At 40.7% G+C, this 21668-nt stretch overlaps 1 protein-coding gene across 5 annotated transcripts in view; it reads left to right on the top strand.

Moving 5' to 3' along the window:
* Window positions 1–21201, top strand: part of LOC138763370 (monoglyceride lipase-like) — a 103569-nt gene extending 82368 nt beyond the window's left edge. For 2 of the 5 annotated variants that reach the window (XM_069937398.1, XM_069937393.1), the window contains 5 exons: window positions 1622–1758; window positions 7359–7475; window positions 10167–10256; window positions 15719–15934; window positions 20927–21201. In XM_069937398.1, coding sequence (XP_069793499.1) covers window positions 1622–1758; window positions 7359–7475; window positions 10167–10256; window positions 15719–15934; window positions 20927–21040 — 674 coding nt within the window. In that variant the 3' untranslated portion in view covers window positions 21041–21201. The remainder of the gene's footprint in view (window positions 1–1621; window positions 1759–7358; window positions 7476–10166; window positions 10257–15718; window positions 15935–20926) is intronic. The other 3 variants (XM_069937395.1, XM_069937396.1, XM_069937397.1) reach the window with 3 other exon arrangements.
* The last annotated feature ends 467 nt before the right edge of the window (window positions 21202–21668 follow it).

Below are 21668 nucleotides of genomic sequence, written 5' to 3'. Positions count from 1 at the left end.
CGGGATTTGAACCCTGGTCCTGATCGGTGGTGCTAATCGCAATGCAAACAGTGCCACTTTGGTTTAATGAACCCGGGTTTAATATCTGAACCAAAGCATCAATGCAGCACCTTTTGGGTTCAGTGATGGAGATGCCAACCTCAACTGAATTCTGGAGCACGACTAACATAAATCATAACCTATAACTCACAACATAGAACAGTACAGCACAGTGTAAGAACAGGTCTTGAGTCCACATGTCTGTGCTGAACACGATGTCCACATCAAACTAAAACTCTGCTGCTTGCACCTGATAGATATCCTTCCATCCTCTTCATATCCATGCGTCCATCTAGAAGCTTCTTAAACACAACTGTTACTTCAACCACTACTCCTGGCAGCCTATTCCAGGCACCCACCACTCCCAGTGTAAAAACACCAGCTCCCTATATCTCTGTTAAACTATCCTCCCCTCACCTGAAATGCATGTCCCCTGGTATGTGACATTTTTACCCAAGGAAAAAGATTCTAACTTTCCACCCTATTTCTCATAATTGTATAGAAACCTATCAGGTCTCCCCTCAATCTCTGATGCTCCAGAGAAAACAACCAAAGTTTGTCTAAATCTCCTCGTAATTCATGCCCTCTAATCCAGACAACATCCTGCTAAATCTTATCTGTACCATTTGCAAAGCTTCTACATCCATTCTGTAAGGAGGGGCGACCAGAATTGCACACAAAGCTCCAAGTGTGGCTTAACCAAAGTTGAATACAGCTGCAACACAACTTCCTTATTTTTATACTCAATGCCCCACCCAAAGAAGGCAAACATGCCGTACCATGTTATCTATTTGTGTGACCACTTTCAAAGGTCTGTGGACTTGAACTCCATAATCCCACTGCATATCAATGCCATAACTGTATCAATTACATCAATAATAGTGCCTTCACACCCAATTCAGTTGTCCCAAAGTGTTTCATGTAAGTGTTATCAAAGAAGAGGTTATTGCCACTCCACTTGAGTCATTTAGTTAGAAAAAAGTTCAAGGAGAAAAGGAAGTGACATGGAGGAAGTTAGGATCTAAACTTGGAACCCTGGCCCTTGAAAGTGAAACCAAAATAACATTTGGGGATCTAACTTCCTGAAGCAGGGGAACAGATTGCTATTTTAAAAAGTATAAAATTCTTCCCCTATTTTTTTTGCCTTGAATCACTGTAAATATTTATTACCAATATCTATCATGTATTTATTGTCTTTTTTATTTTAATTAAGTTTACTATTGAAGATTTATTTTACAAAGTACCTGTTCGACTGCAACAAGTAAGAATATCAGTGCTTATGTGCATTCAAGTTCAAATTTAAATACATAGAGACATTCAGCACAGAAACAGCCCCTTCAGGCCCTCGAGTCTATGCTGTCCAAATACTCCAGTTAACGTAAAAACCCCTGTATGTTTATCATCAACTGACTGTACATATACAACCAGACAAAACAGTGTTTCTCTAGACCACAGGGGCTGAAGTGCCATCACAACCAATCTCCCAACACAAGGCCAGCTAAGAACAGGGAACTGTGAACCTGTTGCGCAAACTCTCCTCCAATCTCTTCAATGGCTCTTCACCTTTCGTTTCCTTTTGCAGTTGGACAAGGGCTGAGTGAAGGCCAACGACTCAAAGTGTCCAGTTTCAGTACCTATGTCCGTGACTGCCTGCAGCACATCGACATGATGAGAGAGCGTCACCCAACACTGCCTCTATTCCTGATGTCGCATTCCTTGGTAAGCAGCTATTGGTAAAGAATACATCAGAGCCTGGATTGGATTTAAATTGGGTGATGTGGTCAGTAGAGCAGAGGCATTAAAAATCTTGCAGAATGCTTGTGTAATTAGATTGAACTTCCACTTAAGTAAGTGAGAGGTACTTTGTGGTATCAAGAAAAATAAATTAAATATGGGAATGAGGTAAGGGTGCAGAAGGACACTCAGGATGCATAACAAACCAGATTCAGATTTCAGATTTATTGTCAGAGAACATACATGGCATCTCATACAATCCTGAGATTCTTTTTCCTGCGGACAAGGCAAAATTGCCACTTATTGGTAGTGCAAAAAAAACTGTACTCAACGTACACATGTAAACAAATAAAGAATGTAAACAAACTGTGCGATAAAGAGAGAAATAAAAAATTATAAAGTGCAAAAGTAAGAGTCCTAAAATGAGTTTGTTGTTGAGGGGACAACCCCTAGACGAAGGGGAGAAAAGAACATCCACAAAGTCCTTGCCACAGGAGGTGTATGAAGTTCCAGTATTGTATTAAATTGTTTTATTGTTATATGTACCAAGCTTTGTTTTGTGTGCTATCTAGGCAGGTCAACTCATACAGCAGGTGATAAATAACTAAACAGCAGTGTAAGGAGTGGCATTATAAGTCAAATATTGAGAAAAGTACAAAAAATGATGCCAGATATAGAGAATAATGCAGTTAAAAAGCAGTGTAATGGGTATCACCTTTTGCTAGTGTGAGATCCATTTAAGAATTTGATAACAGCAGGAAAGAAGCAGCCCTTGAATCCGGAGGTTTATGCTTTCAAGCTTATGTATTATCTGCCTGATGGAAGGAAGAGAGAAGATAGAGTGATGGGGGTGGGATGGGCCCTTGAATATGTTGGCTACTTTCCTGATGCAGAAGGTACGGAATCTTGAAGTCTGACATCTCTAGGTTCAAATATAGTTTTTTTTTTCCAAATGCTATCAGGCTCTTGAACCTCCCATACTACCCTAAACATAGAACTATTCCAGGACCATCAAAGAACTGGCTGCAACAAGAATCACTGTGAATGTGACAGTAAATGGATATATATCAAAACAATTTAACTTAAGCTGATCAACAAGGCAGGGATGTCCATTATCTCCCTCACTGTTCGCGTTAGCTATAGAACCAGTAGCAGAACTGATAAGAACAGAAAATAAAATAAGAGGGATAAAAATAAAAGAGAAGGAATATAAAATCAGTCTATTTGCAGATGATGTTATAATATACTTAACAGAACCAGAAATATCAATAAAAGAATTACATAGGAAATTGAAGGAATATGGAGAAGTATCGGGGTACAAGATCCACGCAAATAAAAGTGAAGCAATGCCAATGAATAATGCGGATTTCACAAAGTTTAAGAAAGAATCACCATTTAGATGGCAAACACAAGCAATGCGATACCTAGGTATACAACTAAATAAAAATCTCGGCCATCTATATAACCTAAATTATCATCGATTAATGAAAAAATTACAAGACGACTTAGAGCATTAGAAAGACTTACCACTAACACTGATAGGAAGGATAAACTGTATTAAAATGAACATTTTCCCAAGGATACAATACCTATTTCAGTCATTACCAATTCACCTAACAGAGAAATTCTTCAAGGAGTTAAAGAAAATAATAAGGAAATTCTTATGGAAAGGGGGGAAACTGAGGATAGCGCTAGATAAATTAACAGAATGGTACAAACAAGGAGGCTTACAACTACCAAACTTTAAGAATTATTATAGAGCCACACAATTAAGATACCTATCAGATTTTTATCAAACAAAGGAAAAACCAGATTGGACCAGATTAGAACTAGATAAAATAAGGGAGAAGATACCTGAACATATACTATGTAAATGGGATGAAAAATTGGTGCAACGTAGGAATTCACCGGTATTGCATTATCTGCTCAACATTTGGAAGAAGATTCATGTAGAAAGGAATGAAACAAATTATCAACTACCAAAACTAATATTGACGCAAAATCAACTAATCCTTTTCACAATAGATAACCTTTCCTTTAGAGAATGGGAGAGAAAAGGGATCAAAAGAATAGAAAATTGTTTTTCGGGAAATAAATTATTATCCTTTGAACAAATGAAGGATAAATATAATATAACTCACGATACAATGTTTGCATACCACCAACTGAAAACCTACTTGAAGGACAAATTGGGAAACAATCTGAGGTTACCAGAAGGAAGAAATTTTGAATATGTGATTACAGACACAATGATAATTAAAAAATTTGTAACAAACATGTACATCAAACTGCAAGAAAAGGAGAACGAGGAAACAAACGGTAAACCTAAACAAAAATGGGAACAAGATCTAAACATAAAAATAAAGAATGAAACATGGGAAAAGCTGTGCTCCGGAACTATGAGAAATACAATAAACACGAGGTTACGCATGATACAATATAACTGGATACACAGGCTATATATCACACCTCAAAAGTTAAATAAATGGGACCCAACAGTATCAGACAGATGTTTTCGCTGTAAAAAAGGAAACAGGAACAACAATTCATGCAATTTGGATATGTGAGAAAGTGAAAAAATTTTAGGAAGATCTAAACCAGAAATTAAATAAAATCACAAAATGCAATATACCAAAAAACCCAGAGATCTTCCTCCTAAATAATATAAGAAATAAAGAATTTGGACTCGATTTGGATGGAGCACAAAAAAGATTTGTTATGATAGCCCTAGCTGTATCAAAAAAATGTATTATGTCAACCTGGAAATTAGAAGACAACTTGAGAATACAACAGTGGTACATAGAAATGAATAAAAAATAACATATACATAGAAAAAATAACATATAATTTAAGAAATAACATCACAATATTCGAACAAATATGGGAGCCATACATGAAATACAATAGAGAAATCCTACCATGGACTTCCACCACCTAAAATGTCAGAAGGAGAAGACAACGAAAAGAACTGACTCAGTAAAATTTCTTGTTTATTTTTATTAAGTGACAACATCGTTTAGCGGGTTTAATGTATCTTATAGATTGAACTTCGGGTGAATGGGAGGGGGGGTGAGGGAGGGAGGGAAGGGAGGGGGGGAAAAAGGGGGAGAAAATGACACTGTATATATTCAAGAGAAAAAATGTCTGTATGTATCTTGGTCAATATGGTTTATAGTGTGAAAAATAAAAAAATTAAAAAAAAGAATCACTGTGAATTATTTACTAATAATTTTTATCATAATTTTGTCTTACTTTATGTTTTTTTATAATGTGGTGTGTGTTTTATTCACCTGGGAAGCTGCAGCAAGTAAAGACATTCATTGCATCTATGCATTGTCCTCCTACATATGGCAATTCATTCATATACCACGAACCCTCCTCTATCACTGCTCCTTGCTGAATCTCTCACCAGAGTGTATATGACATCCATGAGTTTAGTGTGGAGGGAAGGCATTTGGTCTACCACTATCTTTGTATGTTCTTGCTAAATAATCCCCTCATCCTTTTCTCATACTCTATGAAGATTTGGACCATCAAGGTCAAGCAACAACTCACATTTTAAATGTTCAGCAATGCTTTACATGATCTTGTTCCTCCCCATATCTGGAATCACCTCCAACAGCACACTGTCCAAGAACTAAAGTACATAGATTGTGGGTGAGGAGTAGTAGATTTAGAAGAGATCTGAGGGGGGGGAAACGACCTCTTACACCCAGAGTATCTGAAACACACTGCTGGAGAGATTGGTGGATGCACAGTTGCTGACATCCTTTCAGAAGTGTGTAGACGCATGCAGTGTATTGGCATTTGAATCACCTTATGTGTTGAAGGCTACAGGCCAAGTGCTGAAAGATGGGGTTAATATGGCTGGGTTTCCATTGATTGGCATTGTTGTGGTGGGCCGAATGGCCTGTTTCAATGTTATTATGACCCTATGGCCCTATCATTTATGCTCCTCCATATCTGCTAGGATGCCCTAAACAAAGCAATTCCACTTTTGCCAAGAATGGGTGTTACCAGTTCTCGGGACTTGAGTCACCAATCAACTAATCCCGACACGTGTGTGAGGTGGCTCATGAGAGTTCCCTTTGGGCCAAGGGCATTTTAAATACTATAAATTGTTTTCTAATTGAAAATAAAAAGGATCCCTTCTTTGGATTTGGGAATCACTGGAGACTGTCATTTCTGTCTGGGTCTAACGAAGTGGAAGGTTGTATTTTACACAATGCGTGCGTAGCACAAACATTCGGCACACCTTCAACAATATCCAGGCTCTTTCTGCTCCTGTTTCACCATTGGTGGCAGTACCTTCAGTTGCTGAGGCCTTTGCATCAGGGATTCTTTACTCTATCTCACTTTCCTGTGGATATTTCATAAAGCCTGAAACTCTCTGACTCCCCACCATAATATTCCCCATTGTTGAGCTTTGTTTGAATGCAGTCCTGTGAAACATTTGCTAAAGCATTGATGATATTAAATAAATACAGAGATAATAAGCCAGGTTTTTATATGGGAACAGACACATCACTAAACCTTTCACACTGCCTCTATAGAAAAGATATCGTTGTCTGGAGAAGGAAAAGAGGAGATTCACCAGGATGTGTGAGAGTTTACATAAGTACAGTTAAGGAGAGAGGCTGGGTTCATTTGTCACAAAACCCTGTACTTAGTACAGTGGTAAGGGTTATTCTGCAAGAAGACAAACAGGTTACAATATGTCTCACATTATACAGCCACACAAAAAGCACAATTTACAGAATATAGGATTGTAATGAAAAGGAGGACCAATTAACACCAAGCAAGGACAGCATGACTGTTATGGGGTTCATTCAGGAGCCTGATGCAGAAACTATCTTTAAGTCTGTTGGTGTGTGCTTTCACACTCTTGAGCTTTCTCCTTGATGGGAGGAGGGAGAAGAGATTGTGTCCAGAATGTAATAGGTTCTTTAGTGTGTTGGTTGTCTTTATAAAGCAGCAGGTGTAGATAGATTCCATGGAGGAAGGGAAGTTTATATGATGTTCTGAGCTGCAGTCACTACCTCTAGTTTCCTTGGAGTGAAGGAGACTAAGGGGTAGCCTGCTAGGTATACAAGGTTCTTTGGGGGATAGCTAGGATTCATAATAATAATCTTTACTCTGGGAATGTCTAAGACATGTAGGAAGTCAACAGGGGATCTGAAGGAAGGTTTATTCAATTCAGAGAATAGTTAAGTCCAGAACACAATGCCTGAGGAGATAGTAGAGACAGAAACTGTTAGGGCACTAAAGAGAATCAAGGCAAGTACTTGAATCACCTAGGCGTAGAAGGTTACGGACCTAATGGAGGTAAATGGAATTAGTACAAGTGACAAGGTAGCATGGACATTGTGGGCTGAAGGGTCTGTTTCTGTACTGTTCCACTCTATAACTCTATGGTAGCCCAGGACAATCAATCAAATTACTGCATAGTCTGAGATTAGCCATTCATGAGTTAAAAGTCACATCTGGACCTCTTCAGTGGTGTGTGTTTATACCTTTTTTCCACTGAGTCAGCATTAAGATCCATGCCCAATACTACCATGACTGTAACTCTCTTTGTGCTTGAGTTTCAGGGGGGATCAATCGCACTCAATATATTGGTCTCAAAACCGGACACTATTGCTGGGCTGATATTTTTGGCTCCCTTAGTCCAAATTAATCCTGAATCAGCAACACCATGCAAGGTAATAATACTTAGACTTTTGCTAAAATAATTTATTTTCATCTCAAGGTTTCTATTGCAGAATTGTAGGTAGAAAGAGGTCTTTCAGCCCTTTTAGCTCTTTCTGCCATTCAGTGAGAACATAGCTGCTCTGTTACCTAACTCCAATGAAGTGCATCTCTTCAGTTAAAGCACAAAAATCATCATCCAGTCATTTTCTTGGTTGATAAAAATTGGACAGGCTTAAAATTAAACTCAATATTTGTCCTACAGATTTGCTGTTTGTGGATAACTTCCAAACTTTTCCATTCCTTCAATGTGGGATTTGGAATGGATTGGCTTGAACTTTTCAGACCCCACCTCTAATCCCAGACTTCCTCATAAATTCCAGTTCCTTGTTCCTGGAAGCCACAGGTTTTTGGAAAAATTTGGTTGTTACACTTGAAAAAGGTGTTGTTGGAATACAGTAAAGCCCCTGGTATCCAGAATTCAAGCAACCGGCAGCCTCAAAAAAAAATCGAGGAAAATAAATTTTTAAAGCAAATAAAATAATAGGTAAAAATACTCAGGTTTAAAATTGTAAAAGTAAATGTTCTCTGAAGTAACACATAAACCTTTGGAGAATATGGGAGCAAATATTCAGCCAACGAAGTGCCTTGGTTGTGCTTTACTCATAGCACCTGTTTGAATAATGTTGTGTGAAACAGCAATGGCATCACTTCGGATGAAGAGCTGATTGATGCTGGGGTGTTGACAGTTGGGGTGACTCTCTTCAAGTGTCTCCTTATCCTTGCTTAGTAAGAGTCACCCTGGTCAGAGGCTTTATCTGTAAACTTGTGGGAAAGGGGTTAAATTTAAATTTTAATAATTAATAAAAAACAGGCCATTTCAGCCCATGAGTCCATGCCACCCAATTTACACCCAATTAACCTATACCCCTGGTACATTTTGAACAGTGAGAGGAAACTGGAACCCTTGAGGAAAACCCACGCAGACACAGGGAGAACGTCCAACTCCTTTCAGACAATGTAGGATTTGACCCCCAGTCCCAATCACTGGTGTTGTAAAGGCAACTACTATACCAACCGTGCCACTCCTATAACGTTAATTCGTCTTTCGGGATTCTTCATGGAGGGGGAAGAACCTGCAGATGCAGCGATGGTAAAGAATGTGACTGAAAATAAAAGTGAAATGCTTTAAGGTTTATATATTTATGCAAGTGAAGATTGTTCTGTGTAAGTACAGTATTGTATTTTTGTCTTTTAAACTGTTTATTATTAGTGCAGGTGTATTAACCATAACTATATAACCGTTTACAGCAACGAAACTGTCGGCTAGTTAGGTATTTTAAGAGTAAGTCTCAAGCAACCAGGAAATACACTTATCCGGCATCTACCAATTCCCATACATGCCAGATATCAGGGGTTTTACTGTACTACACACAGTTTTGATTTCCTTACCCTAAAATAAGGGTATTGGAGCATTGGAGAAAGTTTAGAGGAGATTTACTAGACTAATTCTTAAAATTAGAGTGCTAACTGCAGTTTGGATCTGCATTCTTTGAAGTTTAGAAGATTGCGGGGATGATCTTACTTGAATACATAAGTTCCTCAGGGCACTTGACAAGGTAGATTTAGAACAAGGGGACATAACTGCAAGATAAGGAGCCAGTCATTTAAAACTGAGGTGTGTAGAAATTTCTTCTTGTGAAGTGGGGTGAATCTCTAGATTTCTCTGCCCTACATGGTGGTGTTATTTGCAGCTGATGTGGACATTACCCCTCCATAAATCTTCGTCCGCGAAGCCAAGCCAAAGAAGAAAAAGAAAGATATATATATAGGGTGTAGATAGTTAAATATTTGAAAGATCAAAGTATTAGAGGTTATGGGGAACTGGCACAGATCAGCCATGATCATGTTGACAGCTTGAGGTACTGTGGTCTATTTCTGTACCCAAGGGTTTCTGTGAGGTGAGGGACTGAGTTATCCATGTCTCAGTGAATGGACTTGCCACCAATTATCACAATCTCACCAATTATCACAATCTCACCCCAAGAATGTTCCTATAAGGAGCAAAGGAATTTTTTTTTGGAAATTTAAATTATTTTTTTAAATGTAATTTAGGCATTTAGCACAATAACAGGCCCTTCCAGTCCACGAACCTGTTCTGCCCAAATACACTAATTAACCTACACCCCCATGGAGGGTAAGAAGAAACTGGAATGGGCAGAGGAAACCCATGGAGACACAGAGAGGATGTACAAACTCCTTACTGATAGCGATGGATTTGAACCTGGTGCTGTAATAACGTTGCCCTAACCACTACACTAATCGTGCTATCCAATTTTGTTTTTTTAAATTGCCCAGCTTGGGAACAAAGCCCCCAAAAAATTATTATAGTGGAATTTGAACTCTTGTCTCTAGATGATTAGTCCTCTGGTAATGTCATTTAAACAAATCCTTGCAAACAATGGAAGGACCAGCTGGTTGGTGTCTTTGTTTTGGTTACCGGCAATTGTTGACCATTATCTGGGAATTTCTCTTCACTTTCCAATCTTTCCATTTTTATTCCTGCCTCCCATCCAGCTTCCATCTCAGACTGGTGAATCAATATGCCCATGATGGCTTTGTTAGTTAACCTCTGCAAGATTTCAATATGGATCCCTGACAAACTCATGAACTTAACTAGATTTCCTCTGCTTTCCCTACTCTAGATGTGTTTGGCCAGAGTGATGTACCTTCTGTTGCCAAACTTATCCATAGGCTCCTTGGACCCCCAGTGGCTGTCAAGTTCACAAGAAGAGGTGAGATCTCTTCTCATTTGAATGAACTGCATTTTTTTGCAAATACTTGTGTGATTTAGGGAATTCTTCAGTAATGCTTGGTCCAGCGGGAACCACATTGACTGTTTGGCTCAACCATATCAGAGGATGTTTAAAGGGCAACCACATTTGTGGGACTCCAGTCATGTTTACATCAGACTGGGTCATTCCTTCCCTGAAGGACAACGGTCTTTCTCATGGCAGCCATTATTTTAATTTTTAATTTAGAGATACAGGTACAGCCTGGTAACAGGCCATTCGAGCCCACGAGCCTGCGCTGCCCAAATACACCCATGTATGTGACCAATTAAGCTGCTAACTCCATACATCTTTGGAACGTAGGAGGGAATTGGAGCACCTGGAGTAAACCCACATGGACAACTGGAGAACATAAAAACTTCTTACAGATAGCATTGGATTGGAATCTGGATAGCTGGTACTTTAATAGTATTGTGCTAACTGATATACTAACTGCGCCACCAGAGATTTACTATGACTAATTTGTATTTATTTTAAAACTAAATTCAAGATTATTAACTGAATTTAAATTCCATTACATCCATGCTGGGATTTGAACGTATCTTAGGATTTTTCATGCAGGTCTCTGGGATACTGACCAGATAGTAAACCGGCATATATAATAAGTTTATACCTGTAGACAGTGGAAATGCATCAGTGGGTCTGTAGATGAACAATTTTCTGAAGGGGAGATAGGAGCTATAGTCCTGTGAGTGGAAAGGGAGATAGGAATGGTGTTCCCATGAGTGGAAAGGGAGATAGGAATGGTGTTCCCATGAGTGGAAAGGGACAGGAACTGTGTTCTCATGAGTGGAAGGGGAGATAGGAATGGGAGTCCTACAGTGGAAGAGGAAATATGAACAGGAGTCCTTAGTGGAAGGGAGATTGGAACTGGGATCCTGTGAGTGAAAGGGAAGATAGGAATGACTGGAAGGGGAGATAGCAAATGGGGTCCCATGAGTGAAAAAGGAGAAAGGAACTGGGGTACCATGAGTGGAAGGGGAGATAGGAACAGGGGTCCTGTAGTGGAAGGGAAATAGGAATGGGAGTCCATGAGTGGAAGGAGAGATAGGAAATGGGGTCTTGTGAGTGGATAGGGAGCACAGAAGTAGGCGTCCTGAGAGTGAAAAGGGAGTACAGAAACAGATATCCCAAGAGTGGATCATATGATGGCAAACCATTAGGAATTTTAAATTGTCTAATGGAGACACAAGACAGTTCAGATGTTGGCATCTGGAACAAAAAACAATCCATTGGAGGAGCTCAGCAGTTCAAACAGTGTCAATGGGATATGAAATATTCCATCCCAAAACGTGGGCCATTCTTTTTCTCCTATAATGCTGCTCGACCTGCTGAGTTTCTCCAGCAGGTTGTTTAGCATAGATGATGATTGGAGTTTTATTGTACAGTGTGAACAGCTGAAAGAACAAATGTTTTTTAAGTGCTATTGCAAAATGCACAAATCACAGGCATGCTGTCGATCAACAGAATGTTTTATCACACAATGCCAAAACACTCAATATAAAAAATATTGAGTTGTTCAAAAGGCAGATGCTGAACAGAATCAAAATCAAAATCAGAATCAATTTATTGTCATGAACAAGTCATGAAATTCCGTGTTTTGCAGCAGCATCAAACTGTAAACATTCATATTATAAATATCTTACAAAAATAAATTAAAATAGTCAAAGTGAGGCAGTGTCTGTGGTTCATTGGTCAATCAGGAATCTGATGGCAGTGGGAAAGAAGCTGTCCCTGTGCTGCTAAGTGCTCGTCTTTAGGCTTTTGTACCGGTAGCAGAGTGAAGAGGGTATGGCCTGGGTGGTGGGGGGTCCTTGAGGAATTTTTTTGTGTAATATTTTATTTATTATTTTAAATATTTTTAACAAATGTAAAACATCAAGAAAACCCCTCCCTTCACTCCCTTCCCTCTATACGTCCTATTAAACAGAGAAAGAACAAAGAAAAATAAACAAAAAAAAATCATACAATTAAACATATGAAGACACGATAATACCACAGTGTTAAAATCTTTACAGAATTCTTCTGGTTAACCTGTGGCGATCTTAACTCTATATTGGCACCAGTGAGCTACCTATATGCTCTAAGTAAGGTTGCCCGATTTTTAGGAAGGTGTTATATCCCTTCTTGAGATTGTATGTGACTTTTTCAAGTGGGATACAGCTATTCATCTTAGAAGACCTCCATGGGTAGATGTGAATCAGACTTCCATGTTACTGCAATGTATTTCCTAGCCACACATAAGACAAATTCTGTGAATTTACCAGAATTAGTTGAGAATTAGTTAGTGATCTACCATCCATGGTAAAGATTCCCAGAAGACAAAGCTCTGGGCCTACTGGGAAGGTGTCTCCCATGATCTTAGTTAGGGTGTCACCTGCTGCTTTCTTAAGACACCACCTCTTGTAGATGTCTTCGATGAAATGAACACAGAACATAGTACATCATAGCACCGTGCTCTTTGGCCCACAATGCCTGCACCAAACATGATGCCAGACTAAACTAGGTCTCTGCTGCCTACACACGATCCATGCCCCTCTATTCCCTGCATATTCATGTGTCTGTATTATAGCCTCTTAAATGCAACAATTGTATCTGCTACCACTACCCTGGGAAAAACTCAGACTGTCTACTCTATCAATGCCTCTTATTATAAACTTTTGTCAGGTCTCCCTCCTCCCTCCAGCTTCTAACACACCAGACCAAACAACCCAAATTTATCCAACCTAATATTAAGATGGAGAAAGGAGGGAAGAGATACTAACAACTTCGCCTCATGATCTGCTTCATCTCCTGACAGATGTCAGTCACGATGGCACTTGTTCAAAGGTCAATTGGTCAAAGGTCGTGATTAAACTTGCTAATTATGTAATGTCTGCTCGCTCTAATGAGCAAGATTGCTCCTGGTGTATTGTCCACGATTTAATAGTCATTGCAATCAACAAGACAAGCATTCATCAACTGAGTGCAGAATCCTTTCAGACCCCAATTGCAGAGCAGCTGCAAAATGAAGGGACAACCCTTGCAATTAAGGACGATATTTTTTTTCCCCTTGTTTTGCTACCACAATCTATTATATCTAAAATAACAGCACCAGGCAGTTCATTTCCTCTGCACCCACTGATCACTGGCGCTTCATTCAACATTTCACATACAACTCGAATTTAAAATTGCCCATTCCACACTTGAGTCTGCAATGTATTGTTTGCATAAAGTATTCATTGCATTTGGTGACCTCATCTTCAAGGCACCCTTTGAATTGACCATTTCATTTCCTTTGTTAAAAACTACCAGCTGCAGAGCATCATAAGACTGCGGTAACAGGCCCTTTAGCCCAACAAATCCATACTGGTCATTTACACTAATCTTTCATTAACCCCATTTTATAAAAAAATTATTAAACCCCTCCCCCATCCCCCAGATTAACAGGGAACGATTAACCCTGATCTGTATGTCTTTGGGACATGGGAGGAAACTAGAGCCCACAGGTCAAACCCACACAATGAATGTGGAAACTCCATACAGAATCAAACAGGTCACAAAATTTGTTGTTTCGCACCATCATTATTGTGCTAATATTCCGATGAAATTACATTTACAAATAAATAAATTAGCGCAAAAATAAGAGAAAGTGAGGTAGTGTCTGAGTTTCATTGTCCATTCAGAAACCTGATGGTTGAGCGGAAGAAGCTGTCCTTATGCCATTGGGTGCTTCAGGCTCCTATAGTTCCTTCCTGATGGTAGCAGTGAGAAGAGGGCATGGCCTGGGTGGTGAGGGCCCGATGATAGAGTCTGCTTTCTTAAGACACCGCCTTGATGATAGAGTCTGCTTTCTTAAGACACCACCCCTTGTTGATGTTCTTGATGGAGTGGCAACTGATGCCTGTAATGGTGCTGGGCGAATTCACAAACTCAAGTTTTTTTTCTTGTCCTGTTCATTGGCACCTCCATACCAGGCAACGATTCAACCAGTCAGAATGCTGTCCACACAGTACACCTGTAGAATTTGCAAGAGTCTGGTGACATACCAGATCTCCTCAAACTCCTAATGAAGTATCACCTCTGGTATGCCTTCTCTTCATGATTGCATTGACAAGGAGGCCCCAGGACAGATTCTCAGAGATGTTGACACCCAGGAACTTGAAGTTCTTAACCCTTTCCACTGCTGACCCCTTGATGAGGAATGGTTCGTGTTCTCCTGATTTCCCCTTCCTAAAGTCCACAATCAGTTTTATGGTTTTGCTAATGTTGAGTGCAAGGTTGTTGTGGTGGCAACAGTTGATCTAGCTGATCTACCTCACTCCTCCTTTCTCATTGCCATCTGTGATTGTGCCCAGCCACACAGTCATGGGTGTATAGCAAGTAGAGCATTTTCACCACTGGTGTTGTAGTCTTCAGTCTCTGCTTGTACGCCAGGAGTAGAAATATGGCCAGGTGATCAGACTTGCCATGTGGTGTAGTAGTGGTCAAGTATGTTAGCTCCTCTCTTTTCACAGGTAACATGTTGGTGGTCGCTAAAGACTTCTTCTATTTGGTTTCATTGAAGTCCCTACAATGATCAGGAAGGCATCAGGGTGTGCTGTCTCATGGCTACTGATCACAGTGCTTAGTTCCTCCAGTGCCAGCCTGATGTGGAATGTACACTGCAATCAGGATGAAGGCGGTGAACTCCCTTGGTAAATAGATTAGGCGACATTTGATCGACAGATGTTCCCGATTAGGGGAGCAGGCCTGGAACATACCCATCACGTTTGTGCCCCATGATGATAAGGTTCAGGAGCCTTGTTGAAGGCTCAAGCCCGAATCATTGGTTATGTAACTTAATCTTTGCTACATAAAGCCCCTGTTTTAGCCTCAAGATTCAGTAAATTTAAGACAGAGATGAGGAGGAACTGCTTTTTCCAGAGAGTAGTGAATCTATAGAATCCTCTGCCCCAGGAATCAGTAGAGGCTTCCTCATTAAATATATTTAAGATACAAGTAGATACATTTTTGCTTAGTGGGGGAGTTAAGGAAAATTATGGGGAAAAGGGAGATAGGAGGCGATGAGTCCATGGCCAGATTCTCTGTAAGTTTATTGAATAGTGGAGGAGGCTCAAGGGGCCAGGTCCTGCTCTTATTTCTTGTGCTCTTATGTGACACTTCTGGCCTGGGGAAATATATTCTGCCTGTCTACCCTATCATCATTTTATAATCATCTATCAGGTCTCTCCTGTCATGTTATTGGGAATAAGCTTAAGGGAAAGTGTATGGGAACGTGAATTTATGTGAGTTGGAATAGACTGAAGGACCTCTTTTTATGAAATAAGAAGATATTAATCCTATTTTTTGATGATTTACAGAATAGTTGAGATCCTTCCTCCTCTGTTCAAGTCCCACAGGTAGTGTACTTTTGCTCCATACAGGTGAAGAAGATCAAGGAAGACCCTCTTAACTGCCGTGGGCCTTACAGGATGAGGTTTATTGTCCAGGTGTTAAGAGCAGTGAACAAGCTTCAGAAACTGTTGCCAAAGATCTCAACCCCCATGCTGATCATTCATGGAGAAATGGATAAAGTGTGTGACATCAATGGTTCCCTCCTCTTGTACAAGACTGTGGCCAGCCAGGACAAGACCTTCAAGGTGATTCATGTTCTCTAAATTGGGGCCTTCTTTATTACCCATAATGTGGGCTGGTCACGATAGCAGGTATTCTTTTCCCCACAAAGGTTTTCTGCTTCACCACCTTTTAGCCCAAGATCAAAAAACCATCTCGAACCTCTGTCCATCCATCACCTAAATCCTGTTCTCCTCCCTTCCTCTCCCCTTCTTATTCGGGCAATTGTTTGAATTTTGGCTTTCCTGCTGAAGATGCGATGCTCGAAATGCTGACTGTCTCTTGCTTTCCACAGATTCTGCATAACCTGCTGACTTCCTCCCATGTTTTGTGCGTGGTTCCAGTTCTCCAGAATCACCACACTGCTCATTTATCACCCATGGCCTTATTGATTAACGGTGTGCAGGACCCACAAGACCAGGCTATTTAATCATTTTCTTTATTCCTTGTCAAAGTTTCACCATGAAACTAGTTCTGTCAAGGGTTTTCCTGAAGTCAATGATTTACCCTTCAATTACTCCAGCTTCTCCCATCTGTGCAATCATTATTGCACTTTCCTGCCCACTCAATGCAGTGAACTGGGATTCACTGGTAGTGTGTTGTGATGATGGCTGGCTCCGCCTCCCAGCTCTGCCCCCATCTGCTCACATATAACCCTGGTTTCCCGCCTAAACCCAGAACCCTTCCAAAGACGACTGTGAGACCTTACCCATAGTTATAAGCTATTAAAAGCATTTGTTCTCTCTCCAGTCGTGAGAGCTTTTATTCGCACTACAATTTTATTGGCTTATTCCCTAAATGATGGAGACGCTACTCAAGCCAGGTTTGCTGCTGATGGACCCTCTGTCCCCCCCACGTAGCTGAGGAGTTCACGTACTGGCTAGACCTACCTGAATGCAACCAGAGACATCTTCCACACCGATGAAAGGGTATGCAGTCATCAGGGACTGCACTACATATTATGCTGCCATTGAGGTGTTGAAGGCTCGGTACCTGAAGTTGCAAAGCAAGGTCTTAGTGAGGCACCGACTCGCTCCACGTCACTAATGGCCGGGAGACACCAATGCTGGATCTGCAGACGCTTGCCAAGAAATGCAGGTACGAAGTGGCTACAGGCCACGTTCGTGAAGAACAGATCCGGGACACTCTAGTCATGGGAGTCCGCTCGAGGTACATGAGGCAGTGACTGCTCGAGTTGGGTAAGAAGGACCTGGCTAGCCACGTTGAACTGGCCAAATCATTGGAACGGGCCAAGCTCGACATCAATGGCCTCGAAGCCAGCGAGCTTGCTCACCCAGGTGACCCTTTCCAAGGACCGGCTGCTCCCACTACCCCAGCCCTAATGGCTACTGTTTCCCGTGCTAGGGAGCGCTCCCGTGCTAGGAAGTGCTTTTTCTGCGGCAAGAGCCAGCCATCAGCACAACACACTACCAGTGAATCTCAGTTCACTATACTCATGCTAGCTTACCCCTGTGAATGCCTCCATTTTAAATTTATTGTCCTTTTTCCTCTATGATCTCACACCTCTGCAGCCAGCTTTAATCCAAATCTAAGCAGCATAGTGGAATAAATATTTTAGTGGTTGAAAACACACCTTGCACAAGGTGACTTTGTTCATCGAAGAGCAAACATCTCAGCATCAGAATGTGGCTGCAGAAGCTCTTCAGGACATTGTCCTAAGTGCCACCATTTCATTTGCTTTGTCAATTAATTTCCTCTGACCGTAAGCTCAAAAGTGGGATGTTCCACACTTATGGTCACCGAATAGACAGGCTCTGACAAACAGCGCTCATTCCTATTCATACTCTATTTCACTGATGCACAAGACTGCAATCACCAAACTGCCCCAAAGAATTCCACATAAGTTATCAAAAAATTTGAGCATAGAAAAGTCACCAATCATGATGAAACCTGAAGGCATGAGCAACCAATAATTGCAAGCTAGCTAATCCTCTATTGCATACTGTCTGATCAAGGTGGCATCACATCTTGGTTTTTGTAAGAGTTATTGTCCAATAATAATTGTGCCCTTTCCATCCCTCATTAGCATTCCCTCTCTACTATGCATAAGTAATTGTGATCAAGGCCACAACACCCTCAAGGCAATGTTTCTGTCTCTTATCATCTTCAGAGCAAGCTCTACTACAATTGGTTAGGATTTCTGCCTGCACCTTCTTCCACAGAATGGTTTCAGGCACTTTAACTCCGAGGGTGCTACGACTTCAACCAATGAAGTGGCTTGTAAATAATAACCAAAGAAATAGGAGCAGGAGTCAGCCACCTGGCCCATCCACTCTTCCCTACTGTTCAATAAGATCATGGCTGATGTGGCTGTGGCTTAGCTCCACTTACCTGCTCATTCCCCAAAGCCTTTAAGTCACCATGAAGTGAGACCATGACAATATTGAGGTATTAATTAATATTCACACCATATAATGACCATACTCAACAAAAATGAATCTATACCTCCATCTTTGACATTCAATGGATTTGCCACTGCTATTCCCATTCATCAGACCTGAATGTACTTGGACCAGCCACATAAGTACTGTGGCTACATGAATAGGTTGGTGCCCTACAGCATAGGGCACATTTATCACTGACCAAAGCCCTTCCTCCATCATCAAAGTACAGGTTAGGAGTGGAATGGAATTTTCTCCACTATCCTGGATGGTTGCAAGTGCCTGCAATACTCAGGAATGTCAAGGCCATGCAGTCAAGGCAGCCCACTCAATGAGAAATCTATCCAATCATCCAGCAGCTCCAGTGGGTATCAACCACAAATGTATTGCATTCCCTCACCTCAGCTCCAAAAACTGTAATCTATAAAGGACAAAGGCAGCTACTATTGGATGTTCTCTTCCCAGACACAATCTATCCTGATTGAACTATACATTGTCTCCCTTTGTCACTGGGTCTAAATCCTGAAACTTCTAGCTCTGGATCCCAGAAGCAATACCATCATTACAATTGCCTTTCTGAATTGAATTGATTGTTGTAATGTGCACTGAGATAGAAAGATAAACTTTGTTCTATGTGCTATCCATGAATATCAGCCTATATACTATATAGTATATGTAACAGGTGGTTGAAAAATAAAAACAAAAATGGAAGGGATGGTATTACAATAAAACAAAAAGTGCAGAGTGTAGTAAAAGAGAGTACAGTTAAGATGTTATCTTGTACTAATGAAAGGTCCATTCAAGGGTTTGATAACAGAGGAAAGGAATTGTCTTTGAATTTGTTGGTACATATTTTCAATCATGAAATCTTCAGCTTGACAGAAAGGGGGAGAAGAGAATATGCAAAACAGCAGAAAGCATTAACAGAGTGGATGGAGCGGAGTGGATCTGGGTGATGGCCTGAGCTGCATTCACATCTCTGCAATTTCTTGCGGTCTTGGGCAGAACAGTTCCCGTTGCAAATTGTGGTGCATCCATACATGATATGGTACATCTGTAAAACTGGATAAGGGACACTGGGGAATTTCCTGAGCCGCAATGCCCACATCCCAGATATAAATCCAAGCTCCACTCTAGAATCCTGAGTACTACAACCTAGTTTTACATTCCATTACATGGACAAAGACTCATTCTTAAGAGACAACCTCACCAATTGGTGGCTGTTCTTCAGATAAGGCAAAAGTGAAATCTTAGAGAAACACAAAAGCTGGTAGATCCTAGAATCTTGAACATTTGCTGGAGGAATTCAGCAGGTCAGACAGCATCGAAATGGTAAGTCAATATTTTGAGTTGGAACCTTTAATGTAAAAGGGAAAGACGCTAGTGGAGGGATCAGTGGTGCTAGGACAGAAGGTCTGGGAGGTAAAGAGACAGGGAGAGACCATTAGGAAGGTTGAGAGGGAAGAATATAGAGAAAGAGAAAATATTGAGTACAGGGATAGGTAAAGAAGTGGTTGAAATAGTGGATCATAAGGGGGTTACCTAAAATTAGAAAACTATATGTTGATGCCATTAGATTTAAGGATATCCAGGAGGAATACAATGTTTTTCCTCAAGGTTATGCTTAGCCTCACCCTGACACTGGATGAGTTCGAGGACAGAGATCTCACGGTAGAAATTAAAATCTTGTCTGTTTTACAGATTAATGCAAAAGTATAGGGAGTTAGACCCAGTGACCCAGCCAATAGTTACCATTGAGCGAACATGAATTTTCTGGAAAATATCTCATGGCTACTTGTGGGAACTCATTCTGGTAAACAGTATAGCTCCAGCACGCACAGAAATTTGGGGCCAACAAACAGACACATTTTCTGGTCTATATTAATACTTCAGCACATTTTTAATTCACCTTTAAAAAAAGTTTCATAGTATTAAAAGAATTTTTCCAGCGAAGCAGAGAAGTTTAATTAGTTGAAGCAGGAACAGGGCCCCATTTAGAGGAGGAGAGTGTGGAAAATGGGTCCTAGTGTTGGAAAGAAGCACAAGAGCCTGGGCCCTTGTGAGTTTGAAGGGAACAAAGGATCCAGGGCCTCAGTGAGATGGAAAATACAAAAACTGAGGTCCTAGTGAGCCTGAAGGGAGCATGGGAACCAGGGTCTAGCAAATTAGAAAGGAGCACAGAATCAGGACCTCAGTGAGTTGAAAGGGAGTGTGGGAACCAGGACCCCAGTGAGTTAGAAAAGATCACAGAAACAGCAGCATTGGAAAGGAGCACAACTGGGAGTTGGAAGGCTGTGGGAACCAGGGGTCCAGCGAGTCAGAGTGCAGCAAACTTTACCTGGTGCACTAAATGCCAAGTTTTTGGCATGCTCTGGTGGGAGATTATCAGAGTTTCACTGTATTTCCTATTTTACAACAGTGACTCTACTCCTATGGCATTTCCTTGCTTGCAAAAGGATACTATGTATATAGAATCCATTAGTGCTTTCCTTTGCCATCATCTGTAATCAAATGCACATGGATTCTTCATGTATTGTTTATGAGAAGAGGAGAGGAGTGGGGAGGAGAGGTGATTTATCACTGCCACAGTTTAGTTATTGTCTTCTTTTCTGCTAGATCATCAAAGGTGCTTTCCATCATCTGCACCAAGAGGCTCCGCACATCAACGCAGAACTGCAAAACCTGATTCAAGATTGGCTCAAAGACAGGCTACCTCCAAAGGTGGCCTAAATCAACCTTGAGAACATTTCAATGAACCTTTTAATTTACCTTGAGATTGAATATGTTTTTGGGTGGGGGTTTGGGTGTGATGTGGCATTGGGGTGGAATGGAAGCTAAACCCAACTCCTACGTACTAGAAAAACAATTAAATAAAACTATCTCAAATTTGATCCACTGTCTATAGAACTGTATATATAAAAGCCTTCAAATTATGTGCAGAGTTCAGATAATGAACATATTTCTGTGCCATGGTGGCAGGGTTAGCATAGCAGTTAGCGCAAAGCTGTTATAGCACCAGTGACCAGAACTAGAGTTCGAATCCAGCGCTGGCTGTAAGGTGTTGGTACATTCTCCCTGTGTCTGCATGTGTTTCCGCCGGGTGCTCCGGTTTCCTCCCACTGTTCAAAATGTATCAGGGTTGTAGGTCAATTGAATGTATTTGGGTGGCACGATCTCATGGGCCAAAATGGCCTGTTATTGTGCTAAATGTCTAAATTTCAATCAATTTTTTTTTAAAAAGCATTCAATTGTTTCTGGGAGTGAAGAAATATTTTGCATTGACATTTCTCCCTGCTGGTCTATTACCTGGTATCCAAAGCCATCTCTTCCCATTCTGAGCCAAGAGGCAACACCACCT

This window comes from Narcine bancroftii, chromosome 5 (assembly GCF_036971445.1).
Source record: "Narcine bancroftii isolate sNarBan1 chromosome 5, sNarBan1.hap1, whole genome shotgun sequence".
Taxonomy (NCBI): Eukaryota; Metazoa; Chordata; class Chondrichthyes; order Torpediniformes; family Narcinidae; genus Narcine; species Narcine bancroftii.
Note: the sequence above shows the minus strand (reverse complement) of the source record. Positions and strands in the feature narration are given on the sequence as shown.